Below are 20,231 nucleotides of genomic sequence, written 5' to 3' on the forward strand. Positions count from 1 at the left end.
ATCAAAAACTACCTTGACCAAAAACTTTAACCTGAAGCGGGACAGACGGACGAACGGACAGACAGACGGACGGACGGACGAACGGACACACAGACCAGAAAACATAATGCCCCTCTACTATCGTAGGTGGGGCATAAGTAGGTGGGGCATAAAAAGACCAAAACACAAAAACTTAACTATAACCATGTGCACTGAACCATGAAAATGAGCTCAAGGTCAGATGACATCTGCCAGTTGGACATGAACACCTTACAGTCCTTCCATACACTGAATATACAAGACCTATTGCTTATAGTATATCTGAGATATGGACTTGACCACCAAAACTTCACCTTGTTCACTGATCCATGAAATGAGGTCGAGGTCAAGTGAAAACTGTCTGACGGGCATGAGGACCTTGAAAGGTACGCACATACCAAATATAGTTATCCTATTACTTATAATAAGAGAGAATTGAACATAACAAAAAATCCGCCACCAGATCAATATCCCTATGTCAAGCTTTCTATAACTAAAGTTGCAGGCTCGACAAAAATCACAATAATAAATGCAAGCAATAATTTCTGAATTTACAGTATGTTTTATTTTTTTCTCCTATTGAGTATTCAGATGGAAAGTGAATGGTATGTTTATATTCAATGTACAGAATAAAATAAAAGTTTCTATAACTGTAAATTCAGAAATTATTGCAATGTTTTTATTATTGCGTAAAATGCAACAGGGTTTTAATCGCAATAATTTAAACTCACATTTTGAAATATCTTATATAAATTAAACAGTATTTTTCTCAATATAGCAAAAATTAAAATCCCTTTTAGTCTAAAATGACAAAATCACAATAATAAATGCAGGCAATAATTTCTGAATTTACAGTAATTAAAATGACAAAGATATTGGGTTTTTTAAAAAGAATTCCACTAATTATTAATTTGAATTCTATAATAGTAGATATCGTTTTTGCTTCACCAGTTTGACAAAAAATAAGTATGTCTTACAATGAAATCTTAAGCTCCTTCCATCTACAATTAACTCATCTATTTTAGGATGAGATTAATATAAATAGTTAGAAATAAATAAGAGATTTGGAAATAGGTGAATTGGAGATTATTCATGCACATAAACATAAAACTCATATTTGTATTTCCTTGTATACTGTTCAAGTCTTAAAAATACATAATATTATAGTGTCAGGTTCCCTAGTTGGAAGTTGTTCAGTGGAAGATCCAGTGGGGGTTCTTGGGGTTGGAATCCCCCCTTTTTTGGGGACAATCAATGTATTTGAATAGTGACATATAGTTGGACCCCCCACTCCCCTCTATCAGGGGTTGGATCCCTCCTCTTTTAAAAATAGCTGAATACACCCCGGTAATTCAGTATTGGATGTACTTACTGTTAACTTTTTCTCCTCCTTAATAGTAGGGAGGTACCATGAGTTCTGCATGAAGTCCTGTCTGACATACCAATACTTCAGAATTGTTGATAGTAAAGCTTCAGTTAATAATATCCCAATGAAAGCCAATAGGAATGTGTTGAGTCCCCTGCAACAACAAGAAAACAATATTTAGATAAGGGGTGAATAGAGGGCAACATGCTCATCATTTGAATGAGTGTTTTCTAGTACAGTAAATCTGACTAAACCGAACCCTTTCGGGACTTGAGATTTTGCTCAGTTTTGGCAGGTATTCGTTTTCATCAGGTTCACAATGCATAAAATGTGATATGATTGGTCTTCAGAACAAGTTTGGATTAGACAGGTTTCCAGTTTATTCAGGGTTCTGTTTAATCAGGTTTCACTGTATCATAGTCTTGAACATGAAACAAATCAATTTTATTTTATTTTTTATTATTTGTTTCACCCTATCAGGTGTGTATTCAACAAAGACATTCAAAAATGATATAATGTAAGGTTAATTTATTCCAAAAATAGTGATGATAATTTCTTTTCACTAAATTGGCTAGAATTTTTAAGGCACATCTAGTTCTGATGGTTTTTGATATAAGCCACAAATAAATGGTCAAATTTACTTTTTATTAGTTTATAATGTACCACATGGAATAATTAGGCATGCACAACCTTTCCTCCATTGCAATTTTAGCATCTTTTATGAGGTGAATCGTACAATAATAAAAAAAAGTTCCATGTCACAGTAAAATAATCAAATGCTGCTCTGTTATCTCTTTATTTTTATTTACCTTTCAACTCTAGAGAATTTGGTAGATTTAGCTTTAGAATTTAAGGCCATCTTTGTCTGTGAACCCGTATATACTGCACAACCTGCAAATAAAACTCTAGAAACACTATTCTTCTCCCCTTCTGTTATGAGAACAACATTTACAAGAAGTAATAATCAGTATAAATGGCCTCTGATCTTGTTTATGTCACTAAAAAAATATTTTCAATGTTACTGCCTTCTAAAGTTGGTTGTAGATGAACAGACTTTTGCCCATAACTGCTTCATAGCTTCAGAGGCTTATTTGATTTAAAAATATTATAGTTTTTATTTCATAATGACAAATTTGAAATGGTTTATTATCATTACTGACAATTTGAATTACAAAATGTTGATAAAAAAGACCATTACAACGTAAATGATGTATTACATAATACAACTATTTCAGTCTTAAAATACTTCACATATTAGTTTTCTCACCATAAACATAAGGTGTATTTTTAAGTCTGGCACCCCTAAGTAACACATTTTCTGGTCCCAGTGGTTTCATAACATTTTCACTATTTTTGTGTACTGTCATTCTGCCTACAAACTTGTATAGATCTGGCATGGGTTGTTGACATTCTATCATAGCATGTAAAGAACCAAAATCTTCATCCGTCTGGTAGTGTTTGGTATCTGGTATACTGAAATGAGTCTAAATACAAAATATAGAAAATATTAAAATTTTAAATATCTAATCAATAGTTCATATTCTAAAGATAATTCATTATCTACTAAACCTATAAAATCTATACATCTTTCATAGAAGTTAGAATTTAGTGTTCACTTTAAGAGTCTTTAGGTTTATCTTCAAATACCGGTACATGCGGTTGTGGAGGAAATATTCTCTTTTCATTCATTATATGCTTTGGCCTTAATATTTAACATTAAATAATCACAACGTTGCTCTTGACTCATGATTTGCATAAAACAGAAGTTAACTGACAATCTTCTGGATATGTATTAATAGGCTTATGATTTGCAACAGACACGGTCAGAAATAATGTTGTGTTGGCAAATAATTCACAACCCCTTCAACATCTGTGGGTAGATCTAACTATACTGGTTTTTTTTTAAGAGTACGTTTTTCATATACTTTTCAGAATGTTAATGGGTATGTCTAATACGGTGTACATTTTTTTAGACATCATCCTGAAATTGATTGGTAATATCAAGTTAGGTAGTTGTCTACCTTTAGATTGGTTTCTCCATCCAGATTTGCTGTGGTAACATAACATTTTCCTTCTGGATCATGTGATGATAACAATACCAGATCACATGGAAAGCTGTGGTTTAACTTGACTTTTACTATATCACCAACCTTAAAAAAAAATATCTAATCTCTATTACTTCCCTTTGACAGTGATTATAACAAAGGGAATATCAAAACATTGTATAAGTTAGGGACGACATCAAAAGTTCAATGTAGGATAAAAAACTTAATTCACATAGTTTTTTCGCTGACCCCCTACTTAACTTAATTTGGGAAAAATTGTTTACCTATACGGATATATGTAAAATCGATTTTAGATTAACAAAACTTGCAGCAATGTTGACCCCCACCCCCAAACTATTCGATTTAAGTTTTTTATCCTACATCGATCTATTGATGTCGTCCCTTACATATCAAATGTGTGTATTTTTAAAACTACATGTATCTAATTCAACATATAACTGTTACTTTTAAGTTGACTGGTCAAGTTATTATCAGTGACCACTATCATTTTTTTAAATAACATAAGCGTTGCAAAAATATTTGTTAACTCTTTCATTATTATATCCAACGATACTTCTTGACTATACTATGGACACAATTGGACTGTTTGGCCTATAATATTAGTTTCCTAGTCAACTCAAAATATTCTGGGGAAAAAAGAAACTATCTACTATCATTACAGATTAGATTGTATTTGAAAAAAAAGATGGATTAAAAAGATAAAGAACATACCAAGGGAACAATCATTTATCATTTCAATAAAAACAGACAAACGTACCCTTTTTCACAAAATGATGACTATCTATAAATTACAATTATAATAAAGATATTATATAATATACCTTTAAGGTAGATGGGGTGTCTAAATTATAATCCATCGAATTTCTTAATAATTTGCCAAAATGTAGTTTATATCCTGCTTGTTTAAGAACATTAATAAAAAGAATGGGTCACCGTACTTATTTTCACACTACAGGTTGTGCAAAATTGTCAGATTTTGTATAGATTATGCATGGAAAACCCAATTTTCGGTCATAAACGAAAACTACACCATAGAATTTTGAGATAAAATATAAGAAGATAGCTCCAATAATATTCTTTCAGATAAGAAGAAGAAAAAATAGGGTCACCGGACTCGTTTTCTTGCTACATAATAAAATGGGTAAATTCCTAACACATTCTATTGTAAAAGTAACACTATCTGAATTATCTGCCCTTGCATTTGAGTTGTCTCCCCTTATTTGGCAAAGTTTGAAAAAAATGAATCAAACAAAAGTATTTGTTTTTTGGTAAAATACAACCCTAAATATGATAAAACATGGCATTTTCTATATCATAATGAAAAATCTTATACATGAATTACCTACTAATCTTAAAATTTGCACATTTTATCAAAAATCTAGACCTTGTTTTCTGGTATTTCAAAATCCAAAATCGAGGAAGACACCCTATCTACCTTAAAAGACAAATTTCAAAACAAAACCCATTAATCACTTCTAGATCCTAAATCTGTAAAGTTTATGAGCAATAATTTGCTTTCTTGACAGTTGATCATGTAATTGCCCCAATCATCTATGATTCAAATCATAGATGTGAAACCTAAAGATCTATGATGAAATCAATTAATCAAAGAATCCTCTAGGTTATTTAATTTTCTTATCATTGATATATAACAGGGATACATATACTCTTGATTACCCAATACACTTGATATCTATCATGAAGATTGATAAAACAAACAGTTTTAGATAAATATCATGTTTGATGATCATTTCAGATTTGTTCAGTACTTGGCAACCATTTACACCTGTCTATAGTAATCTACAGCAACAGGTGATTTGTGCTGAAATAGATTATTACAACAGGTGACTTATTACAGATTTCAAGGGCTTAACAAATGATAAACAACCCTCATTTATTTTGGACAAGTTTAGGTTAAAAAAAAATGGGCATCCTTAAGCTCATTCTTATATTCTGTTATTGTTAAACTTTTCTACATAAGGTGGTAACTAATGGTAAGAATCTACTAAGTAATACATGGGTTCATTTAGGTTTTTGGCAGAGACAATTTTAGGCTATTAACTCCATCAATCCAGTATCTAAAGCATAAGAGAAAACTTAACCCACAAAAAAAAAAAACTTTACTTCACAAGAAATTATTGTTCGAATAATTTTGAAGAAAGGCTAATGAGTGAAGACAGAGGAAGGTACAAAATTTTTAAGTTATTTAAAAGTATTAATAACCATAATAACCCATACAATGTATCTCAGCAGTAACAAACTTGACCCTTCATGACTCTCTTTACATATATATATATATATATTGATCATAAAACAGATGTGTCCTAACTGGCTCTGGATTATGGGAAAATAAGTAAAGTATAACATATAAATAATTGGACATGATATTATAAGAAATAAATATTTGCATATTTGCTATTTTTACTAGTTTATTATTTCTTGATAGGCCATATGTGTTACAAAAAGTATGTTTGCAACCACTATAAATGTATTTCCCCATTAATTAAAAAAAAATGAAAAAATAATTCAAAGTCACTGGACCATATCCTAGGGAGCAGAGCCTAAAAATACAATGTATTCATCAAACTGATATGAACTGATTGTAATATAACTTCATACAAAATATAATCAATCTATCAGGAGTAGTTCCTATCAAAATAAGCATTGAAGTATCTTAATTAATTCAAAGTCAGTGAAACATGTCCTCCCTGAAATCTAACCATATTTTTCAAAACAAGTCAATTCAAGTTTTTTGCCTGGCTGGTTTGTGCAACATGATTTGTGCAATGTATTTGTTTGCTATGTTACACAGTAATCATTTAGATTTACATATTTGTTTCTCATTTATATTTTTCTCATTAAAACTATTGATATAATACAAGACAGGGTCTCGCCACACTTTTCTCTTTACATGCTATTATGTTTGAGAACTTCTTATTCATAGTGGACTGCAGAGGTAGAATCATTTGACTTACTCCAAGTTATTACAGTAGAAACAATAGATTTGATAGAGGTAATAACAGGGGCAGATCCGAAAACTGTAACAAATTTTGATTCCAATGTTTAATTGCCAGCCTGGGTGGTTTTGTGGTAGCATGCTTCTGAGTACAGGAGATAAAAGGTTTTACCATGGTGGCTCAAAGCAAAGACTGCAAAATTGGAATTTGCTGATTCTTTGTTTAGAATGTAGCATTAATGTAGGTGTATGAGCTTGAAGGCTTGTAAAAGGAATGTGATTGGTAAGGTTGACATGTATTCCAGCAGACTATTTCATTGTGAATTAGCATGTCAAAAAAGTAGACTCTAAGTGATGTTCCATTTATATCATAAACATGTTGTAGTCCTAAATATGCATTTGATTTGCCACTGGACATTCAACAGTCATCTATTATCGTCACCATCATTTGTCTTTGATGTCTGTGGGCAAAAATGTAAACAATCATAACAAGGTCTTGGGGTAAATCATAATGCACATGCTTCAGTGATAATCCATTTAGTCATTTCCACCTTATCGACGTATGTAAATACATTTTCAGGAACATTAGCTCACTATTTGAATGCCCACTTTTGCAAATGGTTATCATATCAATTGCAGACAATTCTAGAATGATATGGCTGTTGGGAAAATCAAACTTGTTGCATATCTTAATGCTCTCAGTGATGACTTCTTTTATTTTGCCAGAAATACACCATAATTTTACTTTGGAGAAAACCTGCTTGTATAAACAATTAATTATAATCAAGATCAGTTTTAGGTTTTCATGACATGCTAGGTCCATTTGTTCGTAGTTAGGTCTGGGCTGATTTGTGTTTTCCTTAAGAAAATGGAAAGTGGAAATTCAAAAAAAGTAAACAAATTAGGTCAAAATTTGAAGAAAATTATAAAGAGGGTTGTAAAGGACACAGACATTTGTATGAATCTGAACTGATATACATTTACACAACCCACAGAAAATAGAGGTTCCAAAGAGCCTGCGCCACTCCCCTTAGTCTATGTGCATATCATAAACGAAGGACACAGATGGATTTATGACAAAATTGTGTTTTGGTGATGGTGATGTGTTTGTAGATCTTACTTTACTGAACATTCTTGCTGCTTACAATTATCTCTATCTATAATGAACTTGGATCAGTAGATAAAATATTTTGTAAAAATTTACAAAATATACAAAATTTATGAAAATTGTTAAAAATTGACTATAAAGGGCAATAACTCCTTAAGGGGTAAATTGACCATTTTGATCATGTTGACTAATTTGAAGGTCTTACTTTGCTGTACATTATTGCTGTTACAGTTTATCTCTATCTATAATAATATTCAAGATAATAACCAAAAGCTGCAAAATGTTCTTAAAATAACCAATTCAGGGGCAGCAACCCAACAACGGGTTGCCTGATTGGTCTGAAAACTTCATGACAGAAAGGTCTTGACCACATTAACAATTCATCATGTTAGATTTGCTCTAATTGCTTTGGTTTCAGAGATATGAGCCAAAAACTACATTTGACCCTATGTTCTATTTTTAGCCATGTAGTCCATATTGGGGTCATCAGACACATTTTTTTAAAACTAGATACCCTAATGATGACTGTGGACAAGATTGGTTAAATTTGTCCTAGCAGTTTCAGAGGAGAAAATTTTTGTAAAAGATTACAAAATTTTACGAAAAATTGGTCAAAATTGACTATAAAGGGCAATAACTCCTTTAGTGGTCAACTGATAAATTTGGTCATGTTGACTTATTTGTAGATCTTACTTTGCCTATCATTATCGCTGTTTACATTTTATCTCTTTCTATAATAATATTCAAGATAATAACCAAAATCTGCAAAATTTCCTACAAATTACTTATTTCGTGGCAGCAACCCAACAACCGGTTGTCCGATTCATTTAAAAGTATCAGGGCAGATAGATTTTCACTTGATGAACAATTTTACCCCATGCCAGAGGAGAAAATTTTTGTAAAAGATTACATAAATTTACAAAAAATTGTTAAAAATTGACTATAAAGGGCAATAACTCCTTAAGGGGTCAACTGATAAATTTGGTCATGTTGACTTTTTTGTAGATCTTACTTTTTTGAACATTATTCTTATTTACATTTTATTTCTATCTATAATAATATTCAAGATCATAACCAAAAACCGCAAAATTTCCTTAAAATTACCACTTTATGGGCAGCAACCCAATAACAGGTTGTCCGATTCATCTGAAAAACCTGATAAACAATTTTGCACTGGCAGATTTGCTCTAAATGCTTTGGTTTCAGAGATATAAGCCAAAATCTACATTTTACCCCTATGTTCTATTTTTAGCCATGACGGCCATCGTGGTTGGTTGGCTGGGTCAGCAGACACATTTTTAAACTAGATACCCCAATGATGATTGTGGCCAAGTTTGGTTAAATTTGGTCAACTAGTTTCAGAGGAGAAAATTTTTGTAAAAGTTAACGATGCCGGACGACAGACGCCGAACACCAATTGATGACAAAAGCTCACTGGCGTTTTGCATTTCATTTGCGCCGATTTTTTCTTTCATTTGCGCCAATTTTTGTTTTCATTTGCGCCGATTTTATTACAGGTAAATTACAGGTGAATAGATATAAGAAGATGTGAGTGTCAATGAGAGAACTCTCCATCCAAGTCATGTTAATTTTCATTTATCATTATAGACCTCTTCCATTTGCCACTTGTTCAAATGTAATGAATTGTCAATCACAACATGTATATAACTGTTGTCCCTTGCTCACCACTGGGAGGTGGAAGAAGGCCTACAAGATACATCTCCAGACTTTTTTCCTTGTTGACCGTATCCGTAGTTCTTTAGCATCTGTCTTTCGGACATTTACCACATGGTTATGCTCGATCTGTGTTTTGACAATAGAATCCGTGGTAACTCTGGTTTTACACGATTTTATGGTACATTAGTAAGATATGTAGTTATGTTTGAGAACACTGACCTTCCGATATGTATGGCCCTCGATGATTAAAGAATTTACTTCTAGGTCCGTTTCAATGTTCAATATGACCATCAAGTTACAACGAAGTTCCAGAACAATATAAATCAATATTAACTTGAACATGGATGAAAAACAATTATAACCAGATTTTACCAATGGTATAGCACAGTACATGTACAAGTTTTAACTTACCTGTAAATCTAATTGGGAGCAAATACAAAATCGGCGCAAATGAAAAAATGAAATCGGCGCAAATGAAAGAACGTAAATTTTCAAAATCGGCGCAAATGTCATACGCCCAAGCTCACTTGGCCCTGTGGGCCAGGTGAGCTAAAAAGGTGAGAACAGGCATGAAGCCTTGGGTACAGGATTACGAATTTTGATAATAATCAGAACGATTGACAAATTAATTGGAATAACAGTTAAATATTTCAAATATAAATAGATAAAACTAAAGGAAGAAAACACAGAAAATTGTTTTCATTTTGTAAAAAAACCATTTTAAGATAAATCAATTGGATGGAAATTAATAGAATGATAAGTATATTGTTAGTTGTTTAAATTGGTAATTATGCTCTAGATTGTGCACCATCTTTGTCAACCTCAGGGGGTGTCATGTGCCCCCTCTGGGTCCACCTCTGAATAAATATGTTACGACAGAGAAATTATATGTACATGACATTTGTACCTTTTAAATTGTATCAAGATAACAGATATGATAAGTAAAACCCACACAGGTAGATTACAGGTAGATTAATAACCAGGTGATTTGTTAAAAAGGTTGATATGACAATGATATAAGCAGGGGCGATAGGCAGGCCTGATATAGGTCGTGAACTTTTATGGTCTCACAAAAATAAAATGCATCATGACATGTCAAGATATCATACTTAACTAAAAATTACCAATCTTTAATAAGTAAGCAAATATTTTATGAAGTGTACAACAAATATTCCCCTAATTTACATATTGTTTAAACTTTAAAATTACAAGGAAGACTTTAAAATTAGATTAAAATTAAGGTTATTTCCTAATGATAAAATCATAAACTTTAAAATAATTGTGTTTTAATTATATGACATGTAAAAACCATCCCAATTTAATTAAAAGACAATTACATAGTCCATTAAACACAATTTTAAACTATAAAACAAACACAACAGGCTATTTCTCACTATATTTTTTTTTAACTGTCATTTAGAAGGAAACTATTTGAAGGGGCTGAGAAAAATGTTATGAAAATTTGAAATATTCCCGTTTTAAATATACAAGTTTTTAAATTACACTAGATGTACTGTATTGTTCAGTGATCATAACCTTTTCAAGAAATATTTTGAAACCAGGCATTTCAAACCTAAAAATACATGTTTTATCCTAAGGACAAGATTAAATGTGCAACCAAAATAAATTCTTTTCTATTGATTGATTGATTACCGTGATATCCATGGATTTAACTTGTGCCACCTTGCCATCTCTAACAACATATGCCTCTCTGTTATTAACTTCATTGTCAGCTTTATGTCTCAGCCGATCCTCATAACCCTACAAATAATACAATTTTATAAGTCTCTTATGGTTGACATGTTTAAAAGGATTTTTCTTCATTTCATTGATCAGTATATTTTGTATTGCATTGGTATTGTGAAACAATTACTTTCAATAAAAGATGATAAAGCAACCCAATGACAAAAAAACAAACAATATCCTGAGTTCAACAATCAGTTACAACCTTTACTTTAGTTCACACTTCAAAACATTCAAGTATAGAGAAAATGCTGTCATCTAACAAAAATTTCAATGACCTCTCATAGAAATTTTTTGAATCCGAAGATTATATTAATACATGTATTTCACTTAAAATGACAGATTTTGATTGGCTAATAGGCGGAAGATAATTTACTCTATGGCATGGCTCAGCAGGAGACAATTTATTTAAGATCACACCATTGTGAAGACATATATGAAAATGATAACGGATTGTCCCTAGTTTTGAAGACAATGTCAGAGTTGTACATTATGCCCTCAGAACTCTCTCCTAGACTGTTGAAATGATAACGGATTGTCCCTAGTTTTGGCGACAATGTCAGAGTTGTACATTATGCCCTCAGAACTCTCTCCTAGACTGTTGAAATGATAACGGATTGTCCCTAGTTTTGGCGACAATGTCAGAGTTGTACATTATGCCCTCAGAACTCTCTCCTAGACTGTTAAAATGATAGCTTTACCTTTGTTGTTTGTAACTTTGTTCTCTTCATTATATCATAGTAAAGATACAGTCAATTCAAAAGATGATAACGACAATAACAAAAAAACAGTTTAACAGTATTTTATAAATGTAATGTGTAATTTTATACATAAGGTGAGACGTAAATAAAATATTGAATTATAATAAATAAAATAACACATAGCAGAGAGGGTGATAGAGCAGATTGTTTCCCCTTAAAAAAACATTGTCAACCTTGAATTATCCTTTATTGACAATGTTTTCTCAGGGTAACAATCTGCTCTATCATCCTGTCAGCTATGCGTTGTTAATATAATGTTGTATAACACATACTATCTAATACTATTTAGAGATAATTTCCTAATGCTTGTATGGTAAAACTTTGGTTGGCATATTTTTTTTGTATATAAACATTTAATCAAGCTTTTTAATTAAGATTGACATCTTCGAACAATATATATAGGCATAGTTAAACCTGTATATACTAGTATTATATTTTAATTTGATTGGACATTATCCCAATTACAATTGTACAATGTACAAACAAAGCAAGCAAGCTAACCAAAGTATTTCTCTACATGCATTACGAAATTAGCTTTAATAATAACATTTTCATGATTTTCAGAGGATTTGTAAAGCCATTATTTTTCATATGTTTTCTTTTCAGATACAGCACCAAAAAAAGACCCTTGATCAAGTTAAACTGTTTTTAAAAGTATAATATGTATTAAGTTGACATTTTATTTTCATTAATAAAATGAGTATGAAGAAAACTTTAATTTGGTAGAAGACATCACAGAGAATTATTCATGATATTTTTTTAATTGTTCTGTTTTCATATCTTTGCAGATTCAGATTCAGATTCAATAGTTTATTAAAGTCTCACCACATACAACATGATTAAAACAAGATACAATTATAAAATTAATTATACAGTAAACATAGTTAAAACAATTAAATACATGTATGTGCCATTCTTAAAAGAATTATGAGAGACTATTAAAATACAAATAATACTTATTCGTTTTATAAAATACTACAAATACAGTAGTTAATGATATAAAATACTGTTTCTCCTTGTTAAAATGTTATTGCAGGTTTTGGCAACAATATTACAAATATTGGTATTTTTAAACATATATATAAATTTTTCTTCATCAGACAAGTTTAAAAACATATCATTATGACACAATATATCAATAAAAAGTGCATGTCTTAGATCTTCATACAAGGGACATTTTAAAAGTACATGTTTTTCATCCTCTAAAATATTACAGTTAAAACAGACTCTTTCGTCTAGATTTTTTCTTTCATATCGACCAGTTTCAATTTTTAATGGTGCTACACCACATCTAAACTTTGAAAAAGCACTATGATGGCGCTGTGGCATTTTCTGTAGCAAATATTGCTCAGTGTTATAAGTATGTTTAAAAAGTTTATATGTTCTCAATTTACAACCGGTACTATATGAAAAAATTCTTGTACACCAGTCTTTTTTATATTTATCAAACATTTTCTCTTCTAACTGAGATATACTATAACTATCAAGAAAATTTTCATTTATTTTACAATATCTTTCAAAATCAAATGATTTCAACATCTCCATAACTTTGTAGCACCAATTTTTTAATTTACAACTACCTTTCATCACTGACCATTTAAAAACTTTATAATTAATTCTATTATTGTCCATTTTTGTACATTTGGACCAGTGTCTAAAAATATTTATCCACTGTTTAACACATGGTGGTTTCCAGCCCATGTCACCTGACACAGCATCGTTTGGGGTATATTTACCCACACCCATGTAGAAACGCATGGCGCGATTCTGTACTGCAGTGATGCACGAGAAATCTCTTGTGCCCCAAATAGACGAGCCATAATTTATGACTGACCAAACCATCGTGTCAAATAGCTTTGTGTAGATATTGTGCTGAAAACCACCATGTGCTTTACATTTAACAATAAGTAAACCCAATGCCCTACTTGCTGACCTGGCTACAGCTTTTGCCATTAATTGGTAGTCTAAAAATTCCGTTAACAATAAACCTAAGTATTGGTAATTTGAAGCATACTCAATATTTTCATCATTTAAACTAAAATGAAAATCTGATCTGGCTACAGAAGGATTTCTAAAATGTATAACATTTGATTTTCTTAAATTTACTTTTAAACTATTATGATCACACCATACATTTAAAACATCTAATAATTTTTGTAAATCCTCAGCATTTTCTGCTAATAAAACTATGTCATCGGCATACAGCAAGATAGATAATTTTTCACCATCAATATTAATACCAATGTCTAACAACTTTATATCATCAATTAAATCATTAATAAATATATTAAACATTACTGTTGACAATACACAGCCTTGCAACCTATGAGTGCAAAATTTAAATTTTCATATTCATAACTATGATGTTGCTCCATTGACAAATATGTATGTAAAACTTACCTAGTTAAAAGTAATGAATCACATGATTAAATATTTTCTTGAAAAAAAGTGAATCTGTTGTCAATCATTATGTTACAAGACATTCTGTTTTTAATTACACTGTCTTATAAGCCATGGTTCAGTCGCTCTGTTATATATTATTATAGATATTTTTATGTACATAATTCAAATATTAATTTAAAAAGTTTTGTGGTGTGACGAAAATTTTGATAAAAAAAAGTATCTACTATTTTATTCACTACATTAAGTAAATATCATAAATGTATGAATGTATTGGCTAAAGCAGACAACCATTTGTATTTTCTAGAAAAAAGGACGAAGTGAAACCCTAAGTTTGGCTAAGTAAATATTTTTAGTTAAAAAGTGTATACCTGTTTAATCGCTGTAACCACTACTACAAATACCAGTGGTGTAATACTAGTGGCTGGACTAACTGGACTGTCAATAATCAACTGTAATAAACAATTTACATACAAGGTCATTTAAGGTACACAATAACTGTATATACCTTGAGTAGACTGTAACATGGGTATTAAGATATAGGTACACAATAACTGTATATACCTTGAGTAGACTGTAACATGGGTATTAAGATATAGGTACACCATAACTGTATATACCTTGAGTAGACTGTAACATGGGTATTAAGATATAGGTACACCATAACTATATATACCTTGAGTAGACTGTAACATGGGTACTAAGGTATAGAATAATGGCATTTTTGTTTTTTATACTGACCATATCAGCAAGAATATCAAGCGATCCAATTTGTATTAACTGTATTTTTCATTGAGAATATGAAGTAAAATGAAATACACTACTTTTACATGTACCATTGCTTAATTGATGCAGATTGACTTCAGCATTTAACGTTGATTTGTGTCTTTTTATTGGTGAGATGTCCATTTTTTGTACATAAATTAGGCTGTTAGTGTTCTCGTTTGAATTCTTTTAAGTTACTTTTGTCATCTCTGGGACTTTGATAGCTGACTATTGGGTATGAGCTTTTCTCTTGTTGAAGGCTGTACAATGACCTGTTGTTGCTTATTTTTTGTGTCTTTTGGTCTCGATAATCACACCACATTTAATATTCTACCGTGAAAACCCTCTGGCAAAGAAAGTGTAAAGTAATTAAAATTCTGTCATATCTTTATCAGTCTCTTCTGATTGTCACAAATATGCAGCTTACATATATGTAGAAAATTACCGGGAATGCTGATATATATGTATATATATGTAGAAAATTACCTGAATGAATCCTACACAAAGGAAATAGAAATTAGCTAATCTTCTAAACTGTTCAAACAGATTTTTAGGTATGAAATTCCATGATGTATACTGTAAAATAAAATTATTTATGATTTAATTCATGATCATGATGATTATATTATCTCAAGCAATTTTACCTTTATATCAGATGTGGGTTACAAGGAGCCAAGATTCTTACAATCAGATATTGTTTTTGTAATAAACAATTGTGTTTTTGAAGCATTGCCACCGTCAATAATTTTGGAAAAGATTTTATAAGTTTAACTAACTTGTGTCTCATCTGTTTTGCATATTTTAGCAAATAAAAATATGTTTAAACTAGACATTCAAACAAACAACAGTGGCAACCCTTTTAACAATGAACTCTGATTACTTTTTATTTTGCAATACTAGCTATATAGTAAAATGTCCCAGAACCATTGACTGCAATTATGCAATTAGCTTCTTACTATCAATTTAGTATAAAGCACATTATGCAATCAAGATAACCACTTGTAAACATCTTGATTGTCAGCCAATACAATATAAATAATAAAGAATCAAAATCTAATCAAAATCATTATTTCACTTAAGAACTTCATTCAAATAATCTTAAATGTATTATATTTTGTTTATAAACATAACGCAGTGGCTCCTACTACTTTATCATATTATGAACTAATTCAACATACGTTGAATAAACATCACTGAAAGAGTAATCCATCACAAGAAAAACAACTTTTCCAACAAAGATGACTACAGATTAAAACTTTTTTTCTATTCATTTTTTCTTTAAACAATAAGCAACATCTTTAAATCACAAATCCATGATTAATTTGATTGGTCAGAGAGGAGGCCCAATTTTTCTCTCACTGATAACCTCTACTCTCATTACAGCAACCATTGGCAACTGGTGGTACATTGTATTTCATCGCAATTACTAAAAATTTAGCAACACGGCAGCTTCTGACTGAAAATAAAGTAAAATAAAATCTTGATTGATCTTTCAAGATGGTTTTTTCTTTATCTTCTAAAGTACTAGTTATGTTGGGGAAATTTTAGACAGCTTATCCATTTTCAAACTTTGAAGGAATGGGCCAAAATTGAGAACGTCACAACTTTAACAAATTTTTGCACTTGGTCTAGTTAAAAATGTATACATAGCATAAAATTGTCAAAATAGTAAACCAGATGGCATAATTGATTACATATGAACAAAAACTGAAAACACAACTAAAAAAAGGAGAGAAAAAAATTGGGAAATGCACTTCTTCCCACCCCCAAATTTTAATATTTGTTTTAATTTTCATATTAGTCAATTTAAAATACTTTTAATTTTCTACAAAGATAGGAGCTTTTTAGTTAAAACCACCATTAATATCAATGAAATTGTTGCAAAACTTTCTTTCAATAGTATATGACTACTTTCATTGGACCATTATCAAGTATTTCTACATTTGAATGAAACAAACTTTTGTTGAAAGATTTATAAGCAGCATAATTAAGATAATGCTGATGAGATATAGTCAAAGAACTTAAAAACAAAGAGGTACCAATGTGTGTTTTTCTTGTAAATATTAATAGCTGACACAAAGTATGTACACAGACACTATGTTAGAAATATTCACAGTTTTTGACTGTCAGGCAATACTACTGTAATCAAGAAAGTTTATCAAGTATTTCTGACATCAGATCAATCAACTTTCTTTCATTCATTCTATACATTTTTTTTTAATTCATCATTTTTTGCCTATAATAATAATGAGATGTGGTACATGTATGATTGCAAATATCATACCACTATCAACCATAGCCATAATGAGGATAATTTTGGCATCTACACATATAGGTCACTATACATCCTTTAACAATGAACATTATCCATATGCATTGTCTGCTATTAAAGGCCCTAACCGACATGACAAAATGTGATACAAGTAAAATAGAAAACCCAAAACAGGAATAATCCAGTTGTTATATTTTGCTCACAACGATCATTCCTTTAATCTGGAGAACAATTACCGTAAATGGGTGCTGAATTATTTGAGTTAGTAAGTATTTGCCTTACATTTCTATTTCCTATCATGAATTGCAAGTAATTAAAATATGACAAAAGTTAACATAAATGAAAATGAATATATTTAACAAAAGCATGTACATGTATGTACATACTGGTAGTAAAGGGCTTGAAACAGAGATTTCCTATTTAAAGCATTGTAATATAAAGGAAACAGGCTCTTGGCAATCATACCACATCTTTTTTATCTTTATCTTTGAAGATGTTTTAGAGTTTTGTCAAATACCATTGAAAATTGAACAAACAGGAAAGTAAATACGGAAACTCAAGGATGAAAAAAACAATGTAGGGATGTGGTAAGAGTTAAAATAAATCTGATTGATAAATGAAAACAGGAAACCTCATAAGGAAAGGGAAAAGATGAAAATAAGAAACCAACTTATTTCATGGCTTCAGCAATACTGAATTATATATATGGAAATTATAAAGATCAAGATTTAAAAATTGTGATTTAGGGGCAAAATTCATGATCAGCAGCTATCTAATTACAGGTTAGAACTAGAAGCTATGGAGCCTGTGTTACCTGCATCATCGACAATGACCACTTTTTTTTGTTGGAGAGTAACTAGATAGGAGGCAAAAAAATGCAAAAAATGTCAAAAACTATCCAATTTAGGGGCGGTAAAAACTCAAATAAAGAGTTAACTGGTGATATCTGCCATTCAGCTTATTTGTAGATCATTTGTGCTACTTAAAGTTTCTATCTATCTACATGTATTGTATAATAGTTTTAAAGATAACAGGAAATTTTTTGGCAATATTGACATATTTGTAGATCCTGTTAATTTTTGCTTTTAAATGATTCTATCTACATTTTTATCTATTAAAATTGTCTTAAGTCTAATATTTGGCTATAGATCTAACACAAAAAATGGGTAAAAATCATCAACTCTATTCAGATGATTTGGTCACGAGACTTATATGTAAATCTTGTCTTACTGATCATTTTTGCTTTTTAAAGTTTCTGTCTATTTATTATACTTTTCAATATATTAAATGCACACAAAATATTTTTTTACGCCAATAACTATTTCAAGAAGTCGTGTAACAGTTTTGACTTAAATGAATAATATGTAGAGCTCAACAATTTAAATATTTTTGCCATGTCAGATTTTCTCTATTCATAGTGTTTTTTAATTAACTTGGAATTTACCAGTATGTTCTATTTTTTGCAATAATGGCCATCTTGGTTGATGAGCAAGGTCATCAGATATTTTTTTTAAAACTATGAACCTTAAAAATAATTATGGCCAAGTTTGGTTCCATGTTATTCTTGTTCGGTTCTTCAAGGGATAAATCCAACAGTCTCTTTAACTTAGATGGTCCCAACCGCAAGATTATAAACAATGAACGATTACCTGTTAGGTAATGATGTGTATAGAAGATTAGTAGAGAAAACTGAATGTGGATAAGGTTTATAAGAAAGATATAGGTCCTGTGCCAATATTTTAGTAACAAACCTGTGAGAACAAATTAATGTGCTGTCTGATCTGAAGACTTTATTCTAATACTCATAAGAGGTTGAAATGACATGTAGGTTCAAAATTGGAATTTAGAAATTTCTATGACATTTTCCTTTAAAATATATCTATATTCTGTATGGACAATATTGTAGATAAAACAAAAATTGTGTTACCTTTGAAGATATAACTCTATTGTCAGGATATTTGTGAGGAACAATTACCTTTGAAGATATAACTCTATTGTCAGGATATTTGTCAGGAACAATTACCTTTGAAGATATAACTCTATTGTCAGGATATTTGTCAAGAACAATTACCTTTGAAGATATAACAACTCTATTGTCAGGATATTTGTCAGGAACAATTACCTTTGAAGATATAACTTTATTGTCAGGATATTTGTCAGGAACAATTACCTTTGAAGATATAACAACTCTATTGTCAGGATATTTGTCAGGAACAATTACCTTTAAAGATATAACTCTATTGTCAGGATATTTGTCAGGAACAATTACCTTTGAAGATATAACTCTATTGTCAGGATATTTGTCAGGAACAATTACCTTTGAAGATATAACTCTATTGTCAGGATATTTGTCAGGAACAATTACCTTTGAAGATATAACTCTATTGTCAGGATATTTGTGAGGAACAATTGCCTTTGAAGATATAACTCTATTGTCAGGATATTTGTCAGGAACAATTACCTTTGAAGATATAACTCTATTGTCAGGATATTTGTCAGGAACAATTACCTTTGAAGATATAACTCTATTGTCAGGATATTTGTCAGGAACAATTACCTTTGAAGATATAACTCTATTGTCAGGATATTTGTCAGGAACAATTACCTTTGAAGATATACACACGTAACTCTATTGTCAGGATATTTGTGAGGAACAATTACCTTTGAAGATATAACTCTATTGTCAGGATATTTGTCAGGAACAATTACCTTTGAAGATATAACTCTATTGTCAGGATATTTGTGAGGAACAATTACCTTTGAAGATATAACTCTATTGTCAGGATATTTGTCAGGAACAATTGCCTTTGAAGATATAACTCTATTGTCAGGATATTTGTCAGGAACAATTACCTTTGAAGATATAACTCTATTGTCAGGATATTTGTCAGGAACAATTACCTTTGAAGATATAACTCTATTGTCAGGATATTTGTCAGGAACAATTACCTTTGAAGATATAACTCTATTGTCAGGATATTTGTCAGGAACAATTACCTTTGAAGATATAACTCTATTGTCAGGATATTTGTCAGGAACAATTACCTTTGAAGATATAACTCTATTGTCAGGATATTTGTCAGGAACAATTACCTTTGA

At 30.7% G+C, this 20,231-nt stretch overlaps 2 protein-coding genes across 31 annotated transcripts in view; both read right to left on the minus strand.

Moving 5' to 3' along the window:
* Nucleotides 1-20,231, minus strand: part of LOC139514621 (phospholipid-transporting ATPase IF-like) — a 56,645-nt gene that overhangs the window by 31,878 nt on the left and 4,536 nt on the right. For all 30 annotated transcript variants that reach the window (XR_011662652.1, XR_011662651.1, XR_011662650.1 and 27 more), the window contains exons 3-9: nucleotides 15,347-15,436; nucleotides 14,467-14,547; nucleotides 10,845-10,952; nucleotides 3,406-3,534; nucleotides 2,652-2,868; nucleotides 2,194-2,275; nucleotides 1,391-1,538 (exon numbers count right to left, since the gene is read on the minus strand). Coding sequence is in view for 22 of the 30 variants with exons in the window: in XM_071304049.1 (XP_071160150.1) it covers nucleotides 1,391-1,538; nucleotides 2,194-2,275; nucleotides 2,652-2,868; nucleotides 3,406-3,534; nucleotides 10,845-10,952; nucleotides 14,467-14,547; nucleotides 15,347-15,436 (855 nt within the window). In the remaining 8 variants the exon portion in view is untranslated. The remainder of the gene's footprint in view (nucleotides 1-1,390; nucleotides 1,539-2,193; nucleotides 2,276-2,651; nucleotides 2,869-3,405; nucleotides 3,535-10,844; nucleotides 10,953-14,466; nucleotides 14,548-15,346; nucleotides 15,437-20,231) is intronic.
* Nucleotides 12,491-20,231, minus strand: part of LOC139514647 (uncharacterized) — a 369,289-nt gene continuing 361,548 nt past the window's right edge. Inside the window, exon 2 of the mRNA XM_071304099.1 lies at nucleotides 12,491-13,752. Coding sequence (XP_071160200.1) covers nucleotides 12,686-13,648 — 963 coding nt within the window. The 5' untranslated portion in view covers nucleotides 13,649-13,752 and the 3' untranslated portion in view covers nucleotides 12,491-12,685. The remainder of the gene's footprint in view (nucleotides 13,753-20,231) is intronic.

Source organism: Mytilus edulis, chromosome 3 (assembly GCF_963676685.1).
Source record: "Mytilus edulis chromosome 3, xbMytEdul2.2, whole genome shotgun sequence".
NCBI lineage: Eukaryota > Metazoa > Mollusca > Bivalvia > Mytilida > Mytilidae > Mytilus > Mytilus edulis.